Source organism: Piliocolobus tephrosceles, chromosome 5 (genome assembly GCF_002776525.5).
Source record: "Piliocolobus tephrosceles isolate RC106 chromosome 5, ASM277652v3, whole genome shotgun sequence".
Classification (NCBI taxonomy): Eukaryota; Metazoa; Chordata; class Mammalia; order Primates; family Cercopithecidae; genus Piliocolobus; species Piliocolobus tephrosceles.
In genome coordinates, this window is record NC_045438.1 from 43,581,516 (window position 1) to 43,602,558 (window position 21,043).

A 21,043-nucleotide genomic window follows, 5' to 3' on the forward strand; every position below is an offset into this window, starting at 1 on the left:
ATTTTGCCGTGAATACAGTGGGTATGAGAGCACTTTATATTCCTGATATATTCCTGATAATAAACTATGACTAAGCATTTAATAACATTTTGACATGGAGAAGTTTTATACATTTCCAGAATGTTATTTTTAGTTACAATCGCTGAAGCTCTGAAACCTCGAAGAAGAGAGTTGTGAGGGCAGAACGTGAGGTTGAATGTGTTGTTAGATACACCTAGGATACTGGAGAAAATAAGACTGGGTTAGCAAAGGCAAAACTTCGCAAGTGGTTAAAGCAGAGTGAGTATAATATTGGTCTTTCTAACATTTTACTGCAACTTTTCTCTTTTATTATAATAGGTTATTTGGATGTAGTAAAGATGTCATAACTCACGCGGGGAAGAAGGTGAATTAAAAACAGCTTTAACCTCAAGAGATATAGTCCTTAAATATACTTTATCTTCGTGTTTCCAAAAGTTCCATGTCCAAGAGTTAGGACTTGTTTTCCTTGTAATTTAACAAAAAATTGATCTCTTAGGAATGTGTGGCCTGGTTTATTTAGCACCTCCAATTCTTTTTTTTTTTTTTTTGCTTCTACTTTGTAAATGTTTTAAGACGGCCTACAGCAGTAGTTGGATTAGATGGAAGAGGCAATTAAAAATGAATTATATTGCAAGACGATTTTTCATTTATCATAGCTAAGACAATCACAATGTTCCAGTTTCTTTGTAGTTACAAGTGGTTGCCTTATTGTTTTTCTCTGCATTTGGTGGTGGGGGAAATAAGTAATTATATTAATATTTAGACATGATTTAGATATATTGTTATCTATAAAGCAGGGAAAACAGAGCAAAACTGGCTCATAGGATCCCTTCACGAATGACAACTAGGGCTTCTATATGTAAAGAGAGTTTTCTCTTTTAAATACAGTGATATTTAAATTTTTAACTATTTTAGATGGACATCTTTGTAGAATATATAAATCTTTCTTTGCCTTCTTAAAGCTTGTGAATGTATATTTAACTTTCCTTTTTTTTTAATTCTTGGTATTATTGTTGCAAAGATAGAATTAAAGAACTTTGATGGATATAAGTGACCTTAGAGTGCTTCTGAACCAGTATTTCTCAACCTTTCTTTACGTTATTGCTTCCCTAAGGAGCCCTTGTAGACTCATCTCCCCCATGAAATTTTAATACCGTGATATACTGTGTACTGTATGGTTGTGCTTTATATATAAAAAGATTACATTTTTTCACCCTCCCCCTGAAAAGAAATAACCATTTATTACCTCTGCTGAGAATACATGGTCTAATCTAATGTTCTTAGACTCAGAGAAGTTAAGTGGCATGTTCAAAGTCATGCAACACAGTCAGGATGATATTTTTCTATGCTAAATGGTAATACTCTTCATGCTCTGAGTTCTGAAGAATTGGCAGTAAATTTATTCAGGCTGCTATACTTTGTGAGATTTGGGGCTTTGTTTTGTGCACATAAATTTTGAGTATCATCTCATTGTCAGGCACTGTACTAAGCTCTTCACACACATCATTTCGTTTAATCTTCACAACCACCGCAGGAGAGAGGTAGCGTTTTCATCAGTCCTGTGTTGATGAACAAATTGAAGTACAGAGAAATTAAGGAATCACTCAAGACCACACAGCTTATAATGGCAGAGCTGGGATTGGAATTCAAGCTCGACTGGCAAGTCAGGCTCTTATCATCTCTAAAAACAGTTTCATTTTTCTTCTTTCAATCAGACTGTCAGCCTTTGCTGACATTCTTGGTGATTGTTTTGTGTACCTGCCTCTCAGTTCTGTCTATAATTCTGCTTACTGATTCTTATCTGTGTTGAGTTTAGAAGCCATATCAGATGAAAGATATGGGCCTTTTTTATGCATAATGTAATGCACTCCAGTACATGGCCATCACACCCTGTCTAATGGCTGCTGAGAGGCCTTTTTACCATGGCTGCCCTCCTATCTTCCAGCCTATTCTGTATATACATCATTGTCAGCCAAATTCTGGAGGGGTGAAGGGTTGTTATACTTACACATGGAATACTGTGCAGCATAATGTGTGTAGTTCAATATCATCTTTCAAAGGAAATGTTTTGTATGAATTGCAGTTAGCCTAAATAATTTGGCTGTTCACAATTTTAAGTCCACAATCCCTTATCTACAATGCCAAAATCTAAAAACAGCTTTGATAACAGAAAGCTTTGAATTGCCGTGCGGGTATTTATTAAAGTCTTTATTTATTCTGGTTAGTGTGAATGGCCTTGTTCCTTGCTGCAGAAATATTAATGTGTTTGATTGCTTCCCCAGACCCTGTTCAGGGGTAGTAGTTAATATAGTTACTTTCATAATATTAGTATTCTAATGTTCAAAAAAATCTTAATTCTGAAACACAACTGAATCCTGATTTTTTGGATTCTTTGTACAATAGGCCTTTCTCTAATGTTTCTAACTAATCTATATATCCTGACCACTACTTTTTTTACTTATAACTTTTTTTTCATTTCATCTCTTAATGCTAATTAACAAATTTTCTAGTGCCTGTTGAGATAGTGATTGTTGAAATGTGTTTATACAGTCAGTGTTGATGCCTGATTTGGGTCTGAAATGCTATTTTAGCTGTATGTATTTTGGTACTCCAGGGCCAAAATAACATTCTATAACACACACACACGTATTCACACATGTATAACTATGTGTGTATAGATGTGTTTGCACATGCATGTATATACAGGTATGTGTATATATATGCACACCCATGTATATGCACACATAGTTATCTACACTGAAATATTGTAGAGGAAATGAGACAGCATAGCTCTGTGCTATAAACAATTCCTTAGAAATCACTAATTACTCTGTCTTTTTCTCCTTGTCCTTAACCCATGAAGTCACATTTTACCTTGCCTATGTTAAGGTATTTCTAGGTTGATACAGGTAGAACAGAAAGCACAGAATGCAAGGTATATGGGGCAATCCTTGGTTAAAAGCCATCTTATGAACTTGCCTTTTATGCTAACTTGTAGGAAGTTATTTCAACTCATTGAAATTTCCTTGATTTCCATTTTCTTGATCTAAAGTGGAGAACATGTCTAATATGTAGGATTATTGTGATATCAAAAGTTATGTGTAAAAGTTCTTGGTAGGTAGTCTACACTTAAGAAAAAGTTGCCCAAACTGTCATCATCTGCTCTTTCATATGCCTTTCTGATAAATCCACTGCTTTTACTCACATGCACCATACTTTCTGTGGTTAAATTAGCAGAAGGTTGAGTCAGTTGTTTGTTCATAGTCATTTCAAACTCTTTCTACTTTAATTAATGATAAAATACTTCATTGTCTGCTTTTCTGAGTGCAGTATAGATATTCTAAAACTTTGTTAACAGATGAAATTTCTTAAAAAATGTAGTTTCCTTGGTTTGCAGAATTATCACAGTTGCTGAATTTACCTTGCAATTAAGTATTTTCTGCCAAAGCAAAAATCCAACCATCCTGGGAAGAAGAGGTACAGAATTTAAAAAGACACATTTTTTTTAAAGTTATTTTATATTATTTTATTTTATTTTATTTTATTTTATTTTTTATGTTCTAGGATGCATGTGCAGGACATGCAGGTTTATGACATAGGTAAATGTGTGCTATGGTGGTTTGCTGCATCTATCAACCTATTACCTAGGTAGTAAGTCCAGTATTCATTAGCTATATATCCTGATGCTCTCCCTTCTCCTGCCCCCTCCGTACGGGCCCCAGTGTGTGTTGTTCCCCTCCCTGGGTCCATGTGTTCTCATTGTTCAGCTCACATTTATAAGTGAGAACATGTGGTGTTTGGTTTTCTGTTCCTGCATTAGTTTGCTGAGGATAACGGCTTCCAGTTCCATCTATGTCCCAGCAAAGGACATGATCTCATTCCTTTTTATGGCTGCATAATATTCCATGGTATGTAGGTACCACATTTTCTTTATCCAGTCCATCATTGATAGGTATTTGGGTTGATTCCATGTCTTAGCTATTGTGAACAGTGCTGCAGTGAACACACACGTACATGTGTCTTTATGATAGAATGGTTTATATTCCTGTGGGTATATACCCAGTAATAGGATTGGTGGGTTGAATGGTAGTTCTGTTGTTAGGTCTTTGAGGAATGCCACACTGTCTTCCACAACAGTTGGATGAATTAACATTCTCACCAACAGCATAAAAGCCTTCCTATTTCTCCACAGCTTCACGAGCATCTGTTGTTTCTTGACTTTTTAATAATTACCATTCTGACTAGCATGAAATGGTATCCCATTGTGGTTTTGATTTGCATTTCTGTAATGCTCAGTGGTGTTGAGCTTTTTTTCATATGTTTGGTCCCATAAATGTCCTCTTTTGAGAAGTGTCTGTTCATAAGACACAATTATTTAATGTGGGAGGCACAAATACAGATTTATCCAGTAAGATAATTTTTTTTATTCTTTTGAAATGGTATTGTCTTTCTCATTAATGTTTATTAGTTAATAATGGCCAGCTAGACGTGTGGAATGTATATAGTGTTCAAAAGGTTATTTAAACATTGTGTATACTAAAGACTGATTTTGTAACTATTCTGAAAACAGGTTAAGTTTCAAAAATTTAATTTTGATTGATTTTCCTATTAATTTTGTTGTATATTTGGAAGCTTCTATTATATGTGTTATTACTTTTTTAGTAATGATGTTTATTGTCCCTATAGATTAATAAAAATGAAGCTTTTTTCAGCAATTATTCTTTGTCCAATTTGGTCAGTTCTTTTTAACAGTCATCAATAGAAGATACTCATATTGGGATTGTTTCCTAAGGCCTGATAACAGCCAGGCTCAACCTTCAAGCTCTTAAAACGAATGCTGTAGCAGCTGTCATTCCCGAATGAATGGGCTTAGGTGAAAAGTACAGGTAGCCTTATCCTCCTAGCATGTCCAAAAATATGAGGTTCGGAGATTTGGGTCAGTCAACTTGATTTATCCTCTCAGAAGCTTACTTCTTTCCCTGAAAATCACCTTTATTTTTCAACTTGTTTATTTTCTCTGCTAGCATTTGATTTTTAGTTTTCCCTTCCAAGTTGGGTATAAAGCTGGCCAAAAAGAGAAGTATAAAAATTATAGTCTTCTATATATTCCTCTTCTGTTATGTTGTTTTAATATCTCAAGTATCATTTTATTACTTTTTTTAACACAATCGCCAACAATGTCTTTGTGATAAATGCCTATGAATGTTAATGTTTTCATTTTGTAAATATCAAACTCAAGCATGCAGATATTTTCTCAGCACATTTAGCTCCATATCAGACAAACTAAAGAGCCAATGCCCACAGAAACAATGCCCACAGTCTTTGTTTTTGTTTTCATTTGTTTGTTTTTCCATTAATTAATCAATCAACTAGTTAAACAAGTATTTGTTTAGCTTCCTATTTGCCAAGCTCTATGACCAGCCCTAAAGATTCAACCATAAATACACCTCGTTCCTGCTCCCAGGAAGCTTACATTGCTTAGGGGGAGCCTTGCAATGTACATAAGTGGTAAATAAGAACATAATACATAATTATAGGAGATTGTTTTGGAGGTGAGAGAAATTAAAGAGGTGCTATGTAAGAGAGGAGCTTAACTGAGGCAAATTTAGAAAGCATAACTTGGTGGCATTTGAACTGGTTCTGAAGGCTAAGAAGGAACCATCTGAAGAAAATTACAGAGTGAACAGCAAATATAAAAGTCATGAGGCAGGAAAGAGCATAGCATGTGGTTGCAATATAATGAATATGATGGTAAGAGCTTGAGATGCGGTAGGAGAGGAAGGCAGAGGCCAGATCATGCTGAACTTTGTAAGACATGGTATATTAGTTCATTTTCATACTGTCATAAAGAACTGCCTGAGACTAGGTAATTTATAAAGGAAAGTGTTTTAATTGACTTACAGTTCAGCATGGCTGGGGAGACCTCAGGAAACTTACAATCATGGCAGAAGGTGAAGGGGAAAGCAAGGCACCTTCTTCACAAGGCAGTAGGAAGAGAATTGCTGAGTGGAGGGGGAAGAGCCCCTTATAAAACTGTCAGATCTTGTGAAAACTCACTCATTATCACTAGAACAACATGGGGGAAACCATCCCCATGATCCAATTATGTCCACCTGGTCTCTCCCTTGACACATGGGATATAGGGGTTATAATTCAAGGTGAGATTTGGGTGTGGGTACAAAACCTAATCATATCACATGGGAAGGAGTTTGGATATTAAAAGTACAATAGAAACTTATTGGAATTGTTAAGGAAGGGAGTGACACTGTCTGATGTGTATATATTAAAATTTAATCTCTCTGCATCTTATGTGGAGAACAGGTTGCTAGTGGGTATAGTAGAATAATTGGGAAGACCAGAAAGGAAGTGATGGCTGTGGTCCAGCTGGGACATGGTGGTCCCCGTGGCTATTGTATGCCAGCAATGATGTAAAGAAGATGGTAGATTTGTGATATGCTATGGAAGTAGAAAAGACATCTTGGTGGATTAGATATATGCCTTAAGGGCTTGGAAACAATCCAAGATGGAATTTTGTAAAAGGATGAGTGGTGGTACAATTCACTGAATTGGGAAAGGATGTGGGAGTTTTGGAAGAACAAAAATTGTAAGTTGGGTTATGGTAAGTTTGAGATGCCTGTTAGATATCTAAGTATATAGGTTAAATAGGCAATTACATATATATATCTGGAACTCAGATGTTCTAGACCTCAGATATGAATTGAGAGTTCTCAGCATTCACATTGGAGGTTGAACATGTGGGACTGGATGGGATCACCAGGGAGGGAGTGAAGATGAAGACGAGAAGGGCATGCCTGACTGAGTCCGTAAGGCCTAGGGTTTGGTGATTGAGCAAAAAAGGAGAAGAGAGCAAAAGGGTCTCAGAAAAATTTTCCAATGAAGTAGAAAAAAAAATTGCAGATTTGTCACGTTCAGAAATAGAGGGAGGAGAATATCTCTTAGAGGAAATGGAGATAGGGGAATGTTTCTAAGAAAGAATGATCTACTGGGTTGAATTGGGCTGAATCATCAAATAAGATGACACAGTACACGATTTTGGGAATTCCACAGCTTGGACATTCCTGGTGATTTTTGAAAGAGCAATTTGGAGAAAGTAATGCGGCCAGAAGCTAGAGAGTGAGATGAAGGTGAAGAAGTAGAAACAGTTTGTGGAAACAACTTTAGAGAAGTTTGTGTGAAGAGGGACAGAGAGATTGGGTAGTACTTAGTGTGGGGACTGTAGGGTAAAGAGAGTTGATTGACTTTTCTGTTAAAATGGATTATAGTAAATCATGTTTGTGTGCTTATGAGAATGACCCACTAGATGAGAGACTGGTGATCAAACACAGAGGGGACAAAGGAAGGAGGACAAGAAGGCTCTGAGAAGATAAGAAAGTGAGAATTAGAGAATTGGGTTTGGTAAGAACTGGAATGCACCTTTCATTATGACCAGAAAAGGCAACGAGAAGATGAGTTTAGATGTAGGTGAACTAAACCATTAGTGGTGGAAGACAAAAGGTTCTTCATGCAAGAACTGAGCTTTATGATCCATCAAGCACGTTGTTAGTGAGGTTGGAGGTGAGACTAAGAGAAGTTGGAAGAGAGAGGATTGGGTGTAAGATCAGATCTTTGTGAGTGGGATGGAGAGTTTCTTAGGGCAAATTTATAGTATTTCTGGGCAGTAATGAGTGCCTATTTGCGGTTTATATTATTAAATGTAAGGAAAGTTAGCCCTGTTGAACTGCTCTTTATAGGATTCATCTGCCCAATGAGGCAATGAAGAAGAATGCAGATGGAAGTGGGAGAAAGATGGAGCAGGGAAGAGTAAGATCTTTGGAAATGAGAGGAGAACAGGATTGCTTCTGGTCCATAATGATGTCTCATGTGTCCCTTTCTCTGGGTGGTGCCATCCCTCACTAGAGCTGTGGCTTGGCAAACAGATCTTGAATTGGATTTCAAACTTCACTTCCTCATTGAGGCAGTGGTCAACCTTTATAAATATATACAGTGCCCCTGAACCTGAAACTGAGTATAGGAACATAGGGGATACATGTGTTGTACATTTCACAGCAGGATTTTGCCTGCAAGATGGGTAAACAATAACCTGGAGGTAGCAGTGGGGAGCAGGGACAACCCTTATTCCAACTCCTCAGATTGAGGCATAAAGGATCTGAGAGAAAAAGGAAAAAACTTCATGAAAAGTTTGCAGGGGACCCCATGCAGTGGCTGATGTCTGTAATCCAACACTTTGGGAGTCCAAGGCAGGTGGATCACTTGAGTCCAGGAGTTCCAAACTAGCTTGGGCAATATGGCAAAACCTCATCTCTACAAAAAATACAAAAATTAGCTGGGCGTGGTGACACATGCCTGTGGTCCCAGCTACTAGGGAGGCTTAGGTGGTAGGTTCAATTGAACCTAGGAGGTGGAGGTTGCAGTGACCTGTGATCATGCCAGTGCACTCCATGGTGACAGAGCTAGACTCTGGAAAAAACAAAAAGTTTGCAGGAGAAATAATGGCCCTAAGGAAACTGGTTTCAGTGAAGACAAAAAGGGATTGGTTCGAGGAGATAGAAGGTAACAGTAGAGTCTGCTGATCCTAGAAGAGGAGCTCTAGAGCATGGTGGAAGAAGGGTTGGGGGAGTGTATTGGCGCAGACTGGGGAAGGTATTGGAGTTACGATTCAATACTGGTTGACTAATAAAGACCAAATATCTGGTAGTGACTTCACTAAAGAGGAAATAGGATGTGGTGAGGGAACTCCTCTCAAGGAAATGACTCTGTGGTCTTGACTATTTATTTCCTGACAATCACAGCCCCAGGAGAGATGCTCCTTTGGATTCACAGGGCTGTGGGCAGGGATCATGGGGTAGCTGCAGGGGGTTGTGGTGGGGCTGTTAATGGGGGTTAGCAGCTTAAGACGGGGTCTCCTTGAGTCCCATGCAGTGAATTTTCAACTATGATGACAATCTGTCCTCTACGTAACCAGGATTGGTCACTAAAAGACCATAGATCTTTGGAAATACGTGCAGTGCCTGATTCTTCATTTCAACTGCATTTTTCCCATAGCATGCTTTAATGTTAATTTCCCAGGTGAGAATTATTTGAAAGAACAAAATTCCCTTGTGAAGGTGCTCATTGAAAAGTTTAAAGAATTATTTCATATTAAGTTTTCTACCTGCCATTCAAACTACTGATGCTACTGTTTTTCATTCTAAAAGAGATAAATGTATTTAAATCTTTTTTTAATTAATTAATTTTTTATTATACTTTAAGTTCTAGGGTACATGTGCATAAAGTGCAGGTTTGTTACATATGTATACTTGTGCCATGTTGGTGTGCTGCACCCATCAACTCGTCAGCAACTATCAATTCGTCATTTATATCAGGTATAGCTCCCAGTGCAATCCCTCCCCCGCCCCCTCCCCATGATAGGCCCCAATGTGTGATGTTCCCCTTCCCGAGTCCAAGTGATCTAATTGTTCAGTTCCCACCTATGAGTGAGAACATGCGGTGTTTGGTTTTCTGTTCTTGTGATAGTTTGCTAAGAATGATGGTTTCCAGCTGCATCCATGTCCCTACAAAGGACGCAAACTCATCCTTTTTTATGGCTGCATAATATTCCATGGTGTATATGTGCCACATTTTCTTAATCCAGTCTGTCACAGATGAACATTTGGGTTGATTCCAAGTCTTTGCTATTGTGAATAGTGCCGCAGTGAACATACATGTGCATGTGTCTTTATAGCAGCATGATTTATAATCCTTTGGGTATATACCCAGTAGTGGGATGGCTGGGTCATATGGTACATCTACTTCTAGATCCTTGAGGAATTGCCATACTGTTTTCCATAATGGTTGAACTAGTTTACAATCCCACCAACAGTGTAAAAGTGTTCCTATTTCTCCACATCCTCTCCAGCACCTGTTGTTTCCTGACTTTTTAATGATTGTCATTCTAACTGGTGTGAGATGGTATCTCATTGTGGTTTTGATTTGCATTTCTCTGATGGCCAGTGATGATGAGCATTTTTTCATGTGTCTGTTGGCTGTATGAATGTCTTCTTTTGAGAAATGTCTGTTCATATACTTTGCCCACTTTTTGATGGGATTGTTTGTTTTTTTCTTGTAAATTTGTTTGAGTTATTTGTAGGTTCTGGATATTAGCCCTTTGTCAGATGAGTCAAGCTACCAATGAGTTTCTTCACAGAATTGGAAAAAACTGCTTTAAAGTTCATATGGAACCAAAAAAGAGCCCGCATTGCCAAGACAATCCTAAGTCAAAAGAACAAAGCTGGAGGCATCACACTACCTGACTTCAAACTATACTACAAGGCTACAGTAACCAAAACAGCATGGTACTGGTACCAAAACAGAGATATAGACCAATGGAACAGAAAAGAGTCCTCAGAAATAATACCACACATCTACAGCCATCTGATCTTTGACAAACCTGAGAGAAACAAGAAATGGGGAAAGGATTCCCTATTTAATAAATGGTGCTGGGAAAATTGGCTAGCCATAAGTAGAAAGCTGAAACTGGATCCTTTCCTTACTCCTTGTACGAAAATTAATTCAAGATGGATTAGAGACTTAAATGTTAGACCTAATACCATAAAAATTCTAGAAGAAAACCTAGGTAGTCCATTCAGGACATAGGCATGGGCAAGAACTTCATGTCTAAAACACCAAAAGCAACGGCAGCAAAAGCCAAAGTTGACAAGTGGGATCTAATTAAACTAAAGAGCTTCTGCACAGCAAAAGAAACTACCATCAGAGTGAACAGGCAACCTACAGAATGGGAGAAAATTTTTGCAATCTAGTCATCTGACAAAGGGCTAATATCCAGAATCTACAAAGAACTGTATTTAAATCTTATACTAATGTAAAGGTCACCTTTTGAGCACACCAAAATTTGGCAACACACATCGATGGTTTTCCTAAGATGATCTTTTCATGAAACTTCTTAAAAAGAGAGACATACCTACTCACGTTCATATACTCTTTTGACGAATTATAAGCAAATGCATAATTGATTAAATAATGTAACTTGTAGCTTAAAATATCAAGTATTACTTAACATCTTTAAAATAACATTTTAAAAAGGCAAGTATATCATGTTTTGTTATGTTACAAAGTGACTATAGGCTATAGGGTATCATAGCTGCTTTTATTACAAAAATATCTTTAAAAAGCTAAGAGTTTATATTTTAAAAAATATCCTACTTCCCTTTAATGTAAACTATTATAAATCTGTTACCCATGGATATCCTTAAATCTTTTATGGGAAGCTAATTATATTTTTAGTTGGTATCATTTCTTGCAGTAAAGACTTTTATAGTCTGTTACTTCTTCTGTTTGAAGTAAAAAAAAAATATTTCTGCTAATGCTACCCTTCTAAACTTAAAGTGTTGTATCTTTAGATTTTTTTGCCTATGTACTTTGTGATTTATATATTTAACAAAAGATTTAAAAATTTTTCTTTACCTTTATCTTCTAGCCACAATTTCCTAAGCTTAAAACCATTTCTTTTCCTTTAACAGTATTCCTTCCCTTGTATTATCTCGTTACTTTTCTCAATACGTCCTCTAGCTGTGTTCTGATCTTTCTTGAGACGTAACAGTCAGAACTGCCAAATATAAAATCTACATCGAGAATCATAAGTGAATGCAAGTTCAGTGCTGGATGTGATCTTAGAACTCTTCCATGTTAATGCTTCCCAACCTTTTTTGCGATCGGCACACTACTCATCTATTCCCATCAGTCACGTTTCGTTTACATGCAGCGATTCTTAATGAAGCTGAATTTGAAACTAGGGATGGAGGTGAGAGTGGAGGAACATTTCTAGTAGGTTTTGTAATTCCTGTAATGGATTATGTAGTTTTAAAAGGATCTCTGGATATTTTGAAATGGGTCATTTGCTGATCTAGTACAAGCCCCTTATTTTAAGGATGAAAAAAATAAATTGGAGATTTGAAATGATTTACCCCAAGCCATACAGCTAGTAAATGGTAGAGGTGATAGAATTAGGTCATTGTCTACTGAGAGCAGTGTACAAATGGCATTAAAGGTAGTAGATTAGCCTGTGTAATAAAGTATGAATACATGTTCCTGAGACTCTAATTTCAGTGATTTTACTGACTTATGATATTATAATAAATCATGTGAAATTCCTTGAAAATAGATAAAAAATCTTGTAATATTAAGTATACCATACTGTAGCCTAGGATCTAATTTTTAAAAGTAAGAAAAAATAAACTGGAGGTGGACGAAACAACTGAGCTATAGTCTATTAGAAATTTTTATAAATTATATTAATTTCAAAAATCAGAATATAAAATAACATGTATAAACTATGATTTTAAATTTAAACATGTATATTCATTATAATAATATGAAGTCAATTTGAACTGCTGTAAGTAGGGTTTGACTTTTAGTATGGTCATTATGTTTAGTAGTTAATTAAGTTTATGATAAAAATTTGATACCAGCTATGTAGGCGTTAAAAAGATTCCAGGACACTTATCATTAAATTTCACATTTGCATTCAATAAGCAAAAATAATTTCCTAGTATTTCACCAAATTCATACATGAGGTTAGGGAAAATATTTATTGAGTATTCACTGTATCTTGATACATTTATGTGTGTATACCTCATTTTCTCCTGAAAATATTGCTGCAATATGGAGATGTTATTCCTATTGCTGTATAAGTTTATTCAATAAATATTTGTTGAGTTGCTACTGTATGTAGGTCCTGGTCCTACATATGCCGGGTGCATTGACAAACAACAGCTTTAAACAGGCAAGAAGGTATTTGCTTACCATCATGATCAGAGATACAATGAGGAAGGCATAAAAGTGGTCCCCAAAGAGATTATTCTGAATTTTCTGGGTGAGCCCCATTTCATCCCAGGAGTCCTTGAAAGTGGAGGAGGCGGACTGGGCCTGGTGGCTCATGCCTGTAATCCCAGCACTTTGGGAGGCTGAGGTGGGCGGATCACGAGGTCAGGAGATCGAGACCATCCTGGCTAACACAGTGAAACCCCGTCTCTACTAAAAATACAAAAAAAAAAAAAAAAAAAGATTAGCTGGGCATGGTGGCGGGTGCCTGTAGTCCCAGCTAATCAGGAGGCTGAGGCAGGAAAATGACGTGAACCCTGGAGGCAGAGCTTGCAGTGAGCCGAGATTGCGCCACTGCATTCTAGCCTGGGCGCCAGAGTGAAACTCTGTGTCAAAAAAAAAAAAAGTGGAGGAGGCTGCAGAAGAGTGGTTCAGAGAGATGTGATGTGAGGAATTCACCTGCTGTTGCTGGATTTGAAGGTGGAGGAAGTGGCTACGAGTCAAGGAATGTGGCAACCTCTAGAAGTTGGAAAAGAAGAGAAACCGGATTCACCCCTAGACCCTCCAAAAATAAATGTAGCCCTGCTGATAACTTGATTTTAGTCTAATGGAGACCCATGTTGATCACTAGCCTACAAAACTGTAAGACAATAAACTTGTGTTGCTTTATACCACAAAGTTTGTGGTTATTTATGATAGCAGCGATGAAACACCAACAGCCATGGTAGGGGAAACTATGGGATGGCTTGGGGAAGGTACCATGGTTTTGGAAAGTGTTTGCACCCAGGTCTGCAGGGTCAGTAGAAGTTAACCAGGTGGGACGGGGAAAATTAGTGGAGGCTGGAGGAGAGGAGCAGGAGGATATTTAAGGTAAAAAAAGTAAAATGTAGAGTTCCGGATGTGACGGAGGCAGTGACCTCTCAGAGGATTAATAATTGGTTCATTTTTGTAGATAAATAACATATGAAGTGTGAAGTGGGGAGATTCCTCCTGGGGAGGTGAGCCAGAGTCAGATCATGGAAAACCTGTGTATCAGGCAGAGTTTAGGGATGATGAAGAGTATCCTTGGCCACGCGCTCGTGGCTAGTGAGTGATGGAGCTTTGTCTACCTTAATCCAAAATCCATATTGTTTTACTTATATAACCAACAAAGTAGACATCTCTTCCAGAACAGCTAAAATTTGTTTTTCTGAATGGAAAGTATCCTACAAAGTGAATATTTTTAAAGTAGTATCTCTTTTCCCACTGATGATCAGTAGATAATTTGTCAATAGGTGCTCTAGCTTCTGGATTGAGAATGTTCCACTGGTGACCAAAGTGTGCTGCTGGAATTACTCTACCCAGTGGAATACTGTCTGAGGCCAAGTGCTCACGGTCTTCTTAGCTCACTTTTCCTTTGAAGCATAACCTTAGGTTGCCCACCTCCCCTCCTAGCCTGGTTCTTTATACTTGCTAGGTATCTAAGTATCTCTTACATAAAGAGAATCCTCTGCTTTTACCCTTAGGGTTCTTAGACATTTGCATCCTCTTCCCTAGTTTGGACATTCTCAGGGTTAATAGAATTATTCTGTAATGATCTCTTTTTACATTAGCTGCTGCCATATAACCTATTATGTGCATATGAATATTCTTAAATAATGAAACAGAATTCTGATTATGGGAAATTAAGGTGTTTGACCTTAGTAAATTTTTTTTAATGACTAAATGTTATATATTGAATGTTCTTAAAGGAGAATCACCTGTTTCTAGTGGATTGATTGCACATGTGCACTCCTCTAATCTTTGTTTTCTAGTGCCTTTTTTAGCACAGCCTTCATTTGGCTATTCTTAATGTTTTTCTGTTGATGTTTTAAAAATAGAAAATATAGACAGGGTTTGGGGAACGATAAAACATCAGCACCAACAACCACTGAAATTCTAGTGAGTAACTTCTAAATTTTAAAAATTAAAAAAGTATTCACCTATGATTACAAAAAAAAAAACAAAAAACAAAAAACAAAAAAACCTCAACAACAACCACTAAGCACTGAAAGGTTTATAACAGAATATAGTTCTTTTCCCTCGACTCACCGCAGTGCCCTTCCTAGAGGCAACTCTTTACCTTTTACATTTCCGTATTCTAAATAAGATGAGTATGCCATCATCTTTCAGTTCTTCAGTATTAGACATTGTCTGCTGATGTCCTATTTTGGTAAATACATAGGAAGTTGCTTAGGGATGCCACTGTTCTTTTCCCTGCTTCATCATGGAATTTTAGGTAAATAAATATAAAGTGCTGACATTATTTTGTCTGTCTAAACATTATTACCAGCTGAAAACTGAGGTTTACTATAATTTTGTTTCCTATGTGTTTGTTTTACCTGAAATTAATAATTGCCTTATTTTTATATGCCTAATTTTCTTTGCACCTATTGCTAATCTTCCCACATTTTCCAGTGACCTGACAGTACAATTTTCCACAATGCCAATCGCATTAAGCAGGCTATCACTTCTAATATTGTTCCTTGGTGACGTCTCTTCTGGAGACATACTTTCTAGGCCTGCTACACAGCCATCATGCTGGGTATTTGCTTTGCTCCTACTTTACAATCTCTGCTTCTTGGATCTCATGGATGTTTTGTGTTATTTGTTTGTTTTTGCCTTTTTTTTTTTTTTTTTGGTTTATTTGTTTTCTTCTTTGGGGCGATTTCCTGATTTTGTCTGAGTGTATCCTTTGTAAGTTTTGTCATGTTAAAACAGGAATACAGAGTGGTGATAATGCTGAAGACAGCCCATACCTGCTCCAGTTTGGATTCACACCCTCTTTTCTGTGATCTCCTCTCACCATTAACAGGAGAGCCCCTCCTCATTGTTCAGCTCCGACTTATAAGTGAGAACATGCAGTGTTTGGTTTTCTGTTCCTGTGTTATTTTGCTGAGAATGATGGTTTCCAGCTTCATCGATGTCCCTGCAAAGGACATGAACTCATTCTTTTTTATGGCTGCATAGTATTCCATGGTGTATATGGGTCACATTTTCTTTATCCAGTCTGTCATTGATGGGCATTTGGGCTGTAAATAGTGCTACAGTAAACATACATGTGCATGTGTCTTTATAGTAGAATGATTTATAATATTTTGGGTATATACCCAGTAATGGGATCACTGGGTCAAATGGTATTTCTGGTTCTAGATCCTTGAGGAATCACCACACTGTCTTCCACAATGGTTGAACTAATTTACACTCCCACCGACAGTGTAAAAGCATTCCTATTTCTCCACATCCTCTCCAGCATCTGTTATTTCCTGATTTTTTAATGATCGCATTCTACCTGGTGTGAGATGATATCTCATTGTGGTTTTGATTTGCATTTCTCTAATGACCAGCAATGATGAGCTTCTTTTCGTATGTTTGTTGGCCACATAAATGTTTTCTTTTGAGAAATGTCTGTTCATATCCTTCACCCACTTTTTGATGTGGTAGTTTGATTTTTTCTTGTAAATTTGTTTAAGTGTAGGAGCTAATTTTAAAGACATAGCATGGCCGGGCATGGTGGCTCAGCCTGTAATGCCAGTACTTTGGGAGGCTGAGGCAGACACATCACTTGAGGTCAGGAGTTCGAGACCAGCCTGGCCAACATGGTGAAACCCTGCCTCTACTAAAAGAAATACCAAAATCTGTTGGGCATGGTGGTGCATGCCTGTAGTTCCAGAAGTTTGGGAGGCCGAGGCAGACTGATCGCCTGAGGTCAACAGTTTGAGACCAGGCTGGGCAGCATGGTGAAATCCTGTCTCTATTAAAAAAATACAAAAATTAGCCAGATGTGGTGGCAGGCACCGATAATCCCAACTACTTGGGAGGCTGAGGCAGGAGAATTACTTGAACTGGGAAGGTAGAGGTTGTAGTGAGCTGAGATCGCACCACTGTACTCCAGCCTGGATGACAGAGCAAGATTCTGTCTCAAAAATAAAATAAAATAAAATAAAACAAAATAATATTATAGAAAGATTGTCATTTTGTAAATACTTGTATAAATAGGACTCAGGAATATGAAGGTATAAAAAGTTCTGCTGAAAGAGAGTTTATAGAATGGGTGGAAAAATACAAAAACTATGTAATGTAGTTAAAATACAATTTAAGAATGAAACAAGATCATCATTCAAGGCCTTTTTCCAGGATCTGTGTGAATAATTGTGGTTCGAAGAGGATTATTGACCTTTTGTGAACTCATGACAAGGAAACCTAACTGGGATGGAATGTTCTGGAAGAGGTAGTCCTTAACCTTTAAAGGAGTGGTAGGATTATGGTAGGATTACAATAAATGGAGAGGGTCAGCAGGACTTTTTTATATGGATATAACATTTTCGTGTGGACACAATAGTAAGACTATTCTAGAGAAAAAGGAGCACACCACTATTACCTAAACAGAGTATTGAAGAAAACTAGGGGATAAAGTTTGAGAAGTAAACTGGGATCAATTGTGGAGGAAATTAAATTCCAGGTGAGGCAATTTGAATTGATTCTGCAGGTTAAGAAGTAAACGCTAGGATGAGGTTAATGACATTCAAGAATGTCATATAAACAGAATGTTAGTATGTAATCTTTTATTTCTCACTTCTTTGACTTAGCAGAATGCATGTGAGATTCCATGCATATTGTTGCATGTATCAGTAGTTTGCTTATTTTTACTGTGGAATAGTATTCCATTGTATCCCTGTACCAAACTTTGTCTATCTGTATGTAATACCAGTTGGTATTTGGGTTGTTTTCAGTTTTGGGCCATTACCAATAATACTGCTATATTTACTGGCATACAGATTTTATATAGACATATGGTGGGTTTTTTGTTTGTTTGTTTGTTTGTTTGTGAGACAGTCTCACTCTGTCGCCCAGACTGGAGTGCAGTGGCACAATCTTGGCTCACTGCAATCTCTGCCTCCTGCGTTCAAGCAATTCTTATTGCCTCAGCCTCCCAAGTAGCTGGGATTACAGGCATGCCCCACCACACCCACCTAATTTTTGTATTTTTAGTGGAGAAGAGATTTCACTATGTTGTCCAGGCTGGTCTTGAACTCCTGACCTCAAGTAATCTGCCTGCCTTGGCCTCCCAAAGTGCTGGGCCTACAGGCATGAGCCACTGTGCCCCACCTAGACATGTGTTTTTGTTTCTTTGCATAAATACCTAGGGGTAAGATTGCTGAGTTGTATCACTAATGTGTGGTTAATTTTATAACAAACTGCCAGCTGTTTTTCAAAATGGCTGTACTTTTACCTGCGATGTATGAGAGTTGCAGTTACTCCACATTCCTTCCAATCCTTGGTATAGTCATTTTCTTAAAGCCGTTTTAATGTGAAACAATGTCTCATTGTGATTTGAATTTACATTTCTCTAATGATTAATGTGCCGAGCATGTTTTCATTTGCTTATTTGTCATCTAAACATCTTGTACGGTCATGTATAGGCTTAAATCTTTTGTCCATTTTCTAAAATGATATGTTAAAAAAGATATTGCATCATTCTAAAATTTAAAAAATGCCAAAAAGTACAAATAGGAAAGAAAACCAACTTAAATCCCAGCACCCAAAAATAATTGTTTGAATATTAAGTTAATATTCCAGACATTTCTCCCTCTATGTATATATACAGATAGAAGGACAGATGGATGGATGGATGAGTAGATGGACAGAGAAAAAAAATACATCTAAATAAAGTCCATTAGATATGCTGATTTTTACTGTGATACAATTTGTATACAGTAGTTCCCTCTTATCTGTGGTTTTGCTAGCTGTGGTTTCAGTTACCTGTGGTGTATACAAAAACAAATCTTGAGAAAGAGGGAGATCACATTGACAGAAGTTTTACACAGTGTATTGTTATGATTGTTCTATTTTATTATTAGTTATTATCATCAGTGTCTTACTGTGCCTAATTTATAATGTAAAAATAGGTATGATGTATGGGAAAAACATGGTCTGTATAAGGTTTGGTACTATGTGTGATTTCAGACATTCACTGGGGATCTTGAAATGTATCCCCTACAGGTAAGGGGGCACTGCTGTATCACATACTTCATCAGTGATTTTTAGTATATTCACTATGTTGGGCAACCGCCACTACTCTTAATTTCAGAAAATTTATCATCCTCCAAAGAAACTCCATACCATTAGTAGTCAGCCTCCATTATCCTCTACCGTGCCATCCTAGGCAACACCTAATTTACTTTCTCGCTATGAATTTACCTATTTTGGAAATTTTATGTAAATGGAATTTCAGCATATGTGGCCCTTTGTGTCTGGCTTCTTTCACTTAACATAGCGTTTTGAAGGTTCATCCATATTGCAGCATGTGTCAGTACTTCATTCCTTTTTATGGGTGAATAATATTCTATGTATAGATGTAGTGCATTTTGTTTATTAGTTTCTCTCTGAATTTTGGTTAATTCTACTAGTTGGCCATTATAGATAATGCTGCTATGGACATTTGTGTACAGGTTTTTCTCTGGAAATATGTTCCACTTCTCTTGGAATTAAATACCTAGGAGTGAAATGATTAATACTAATTTTAAAAATTGAGTTGTTTTCTTATTATAGAGCTCTGAAGAATATAAAGTTTTAAATGTTGAAATTACAGGTGTGTGTATCTCTTAGCTCATATAACTCCAAGATAGCTCTGTGTTCTAATTTTGAGGTAGATTTAATGAAGGGTTTATAGAAGCTCATTTGTCCAATGCATTCTAAATATTACTAAATAAGAAACCAACTTGTATTGATATGAATTGTTTAAAATATATAAAGTCAGCTGTTTCAATTATTTTTATTTTGTCTTAAATATTTCTTCAGATTTCATTTCTTCCTAGACTTCGTTTAGCCACCAACTGTATGAATATTTGTTGATATTGTCTTTATGTAAGTCAACACAAAAGGCAATTGCATTGACAGTCACTGACTGTATGAATATTTAATCCTTAAAGGAGGGGTAGGATTCAGTGACTGGATGAATACAGTTGCCTTTTGTATTGACCTACAACATATGGAATATACCTAGACTGAGGAAGGGGAAAGGCAGATTGCCAAGTGGTGTTAGAGCCTAAGACTGGGAACGTAGAAGAAAATTATTTTATGATATAGATGTGATTTTAATATATTTATGGCTCTCCCCCTTTCACTCTTCTCAGAATTCACATGACCCCTCCACTAAGGATTATTCAAGACACACATACAAATAAATCTCCCAAATACCTATGGTGACTTGAATAAAAGGTCCTTTGGGGGCTGCCTGTTAGTTTTTTTATTTAGGGATGTGTGATACGGGATGTCACTACTGTAAGTAATGGAGCCGTGCTGTCATATCGTTACTTTCAGTATTGCTGACAGACAGAATGCCTTGGAGGCTGAGTGGAGGATGGTGCAGGCCTCTCACAGAGATCTGGAAAACTTCCTAAAGTGGATCCAAGAAGCAGAGACCACAGTGAATGTGCTTGCGGATGCCTCTCATCGGGAGAATGCTCTTCAGGATAGTATCTTGGCCAGGGAACTCAAACAGCAGATGCAGGTAAGTACATGGGAAACCACACCAGTACTTGTGTCTGTCCTGTGCGCTTTTGATCCCTCTGCATGCAAATATATTACCCTGAAAAGGTGAGGTTGTCACTTTATTCTCTGACAAAATCTGTGCTCTCCTGTGAATAACTGGTTTCTGGAAATAAGCTCTATCAGATCTTTTTACTTAATGATAGAGGGAAAAAACCCACCTTGTTTTATGGAAGTAATAAGTGTTTATTTAGAGTTAGAGGCTCACAGCTATTCTGCTTTTTGTCATTTTAAGCCCTATTACAGTTAGCTTTGTTGAATCCTAAATTATAAGGGCATTTTCCCTTAATGTGAAGTTGTTTCTTTCTCCATTTATTGTACATACTTAATATAAAAGCTGCAAAAGCTCTATGGCTTAGTTTATAACTAAGAATATTAGGCTTGATGGTATTACTTTTATGTCATTAGCTTGATAACTGTGATTGTATATGTAGTCTGAGGTTCAAATATTTCTTCTACACAAAATGTGCTAATATAAAACTTTTCATTTACTAACATTATGAGGAATCTTACGAAATACCTCTGAATCTTTTTCTGCCCTCAAGTAGTTCTGCTTCATTCAGTGCTCTTGAACTTCCAGTTCAAAATCTGATACAGGCAGAGTGCGGTGCCTCAC

At 37.1% G+C, this 21,043-nt stretch overlaps 1 protein-coding gene across 7 annotated transcripts in view; it reads left to right on the forward strand.

Annotated features, from left to right (window-relative positions):
- The window catches only part of UTRN (utrophin), a 580,797-nt gene that overhangs the window by 267,187 nt on the left and 292,567 nt on the right, over positions 1-21,043 (forward strand). For all 7 annotated transcript variants that reach the window (XM_023183788.2, XM_023183779.3, XM_023183783.3 and 4 more), the window contains one exon: positions 20,200-20,389. In XM_023183788.2, coding sequence (XP_023039556.2) covers positions 20,200-20,389 — 190 coding nt within the window. The remainder of the gene's footprint in view (positions 1-20,199; positions 20,390-21,043) is intronic.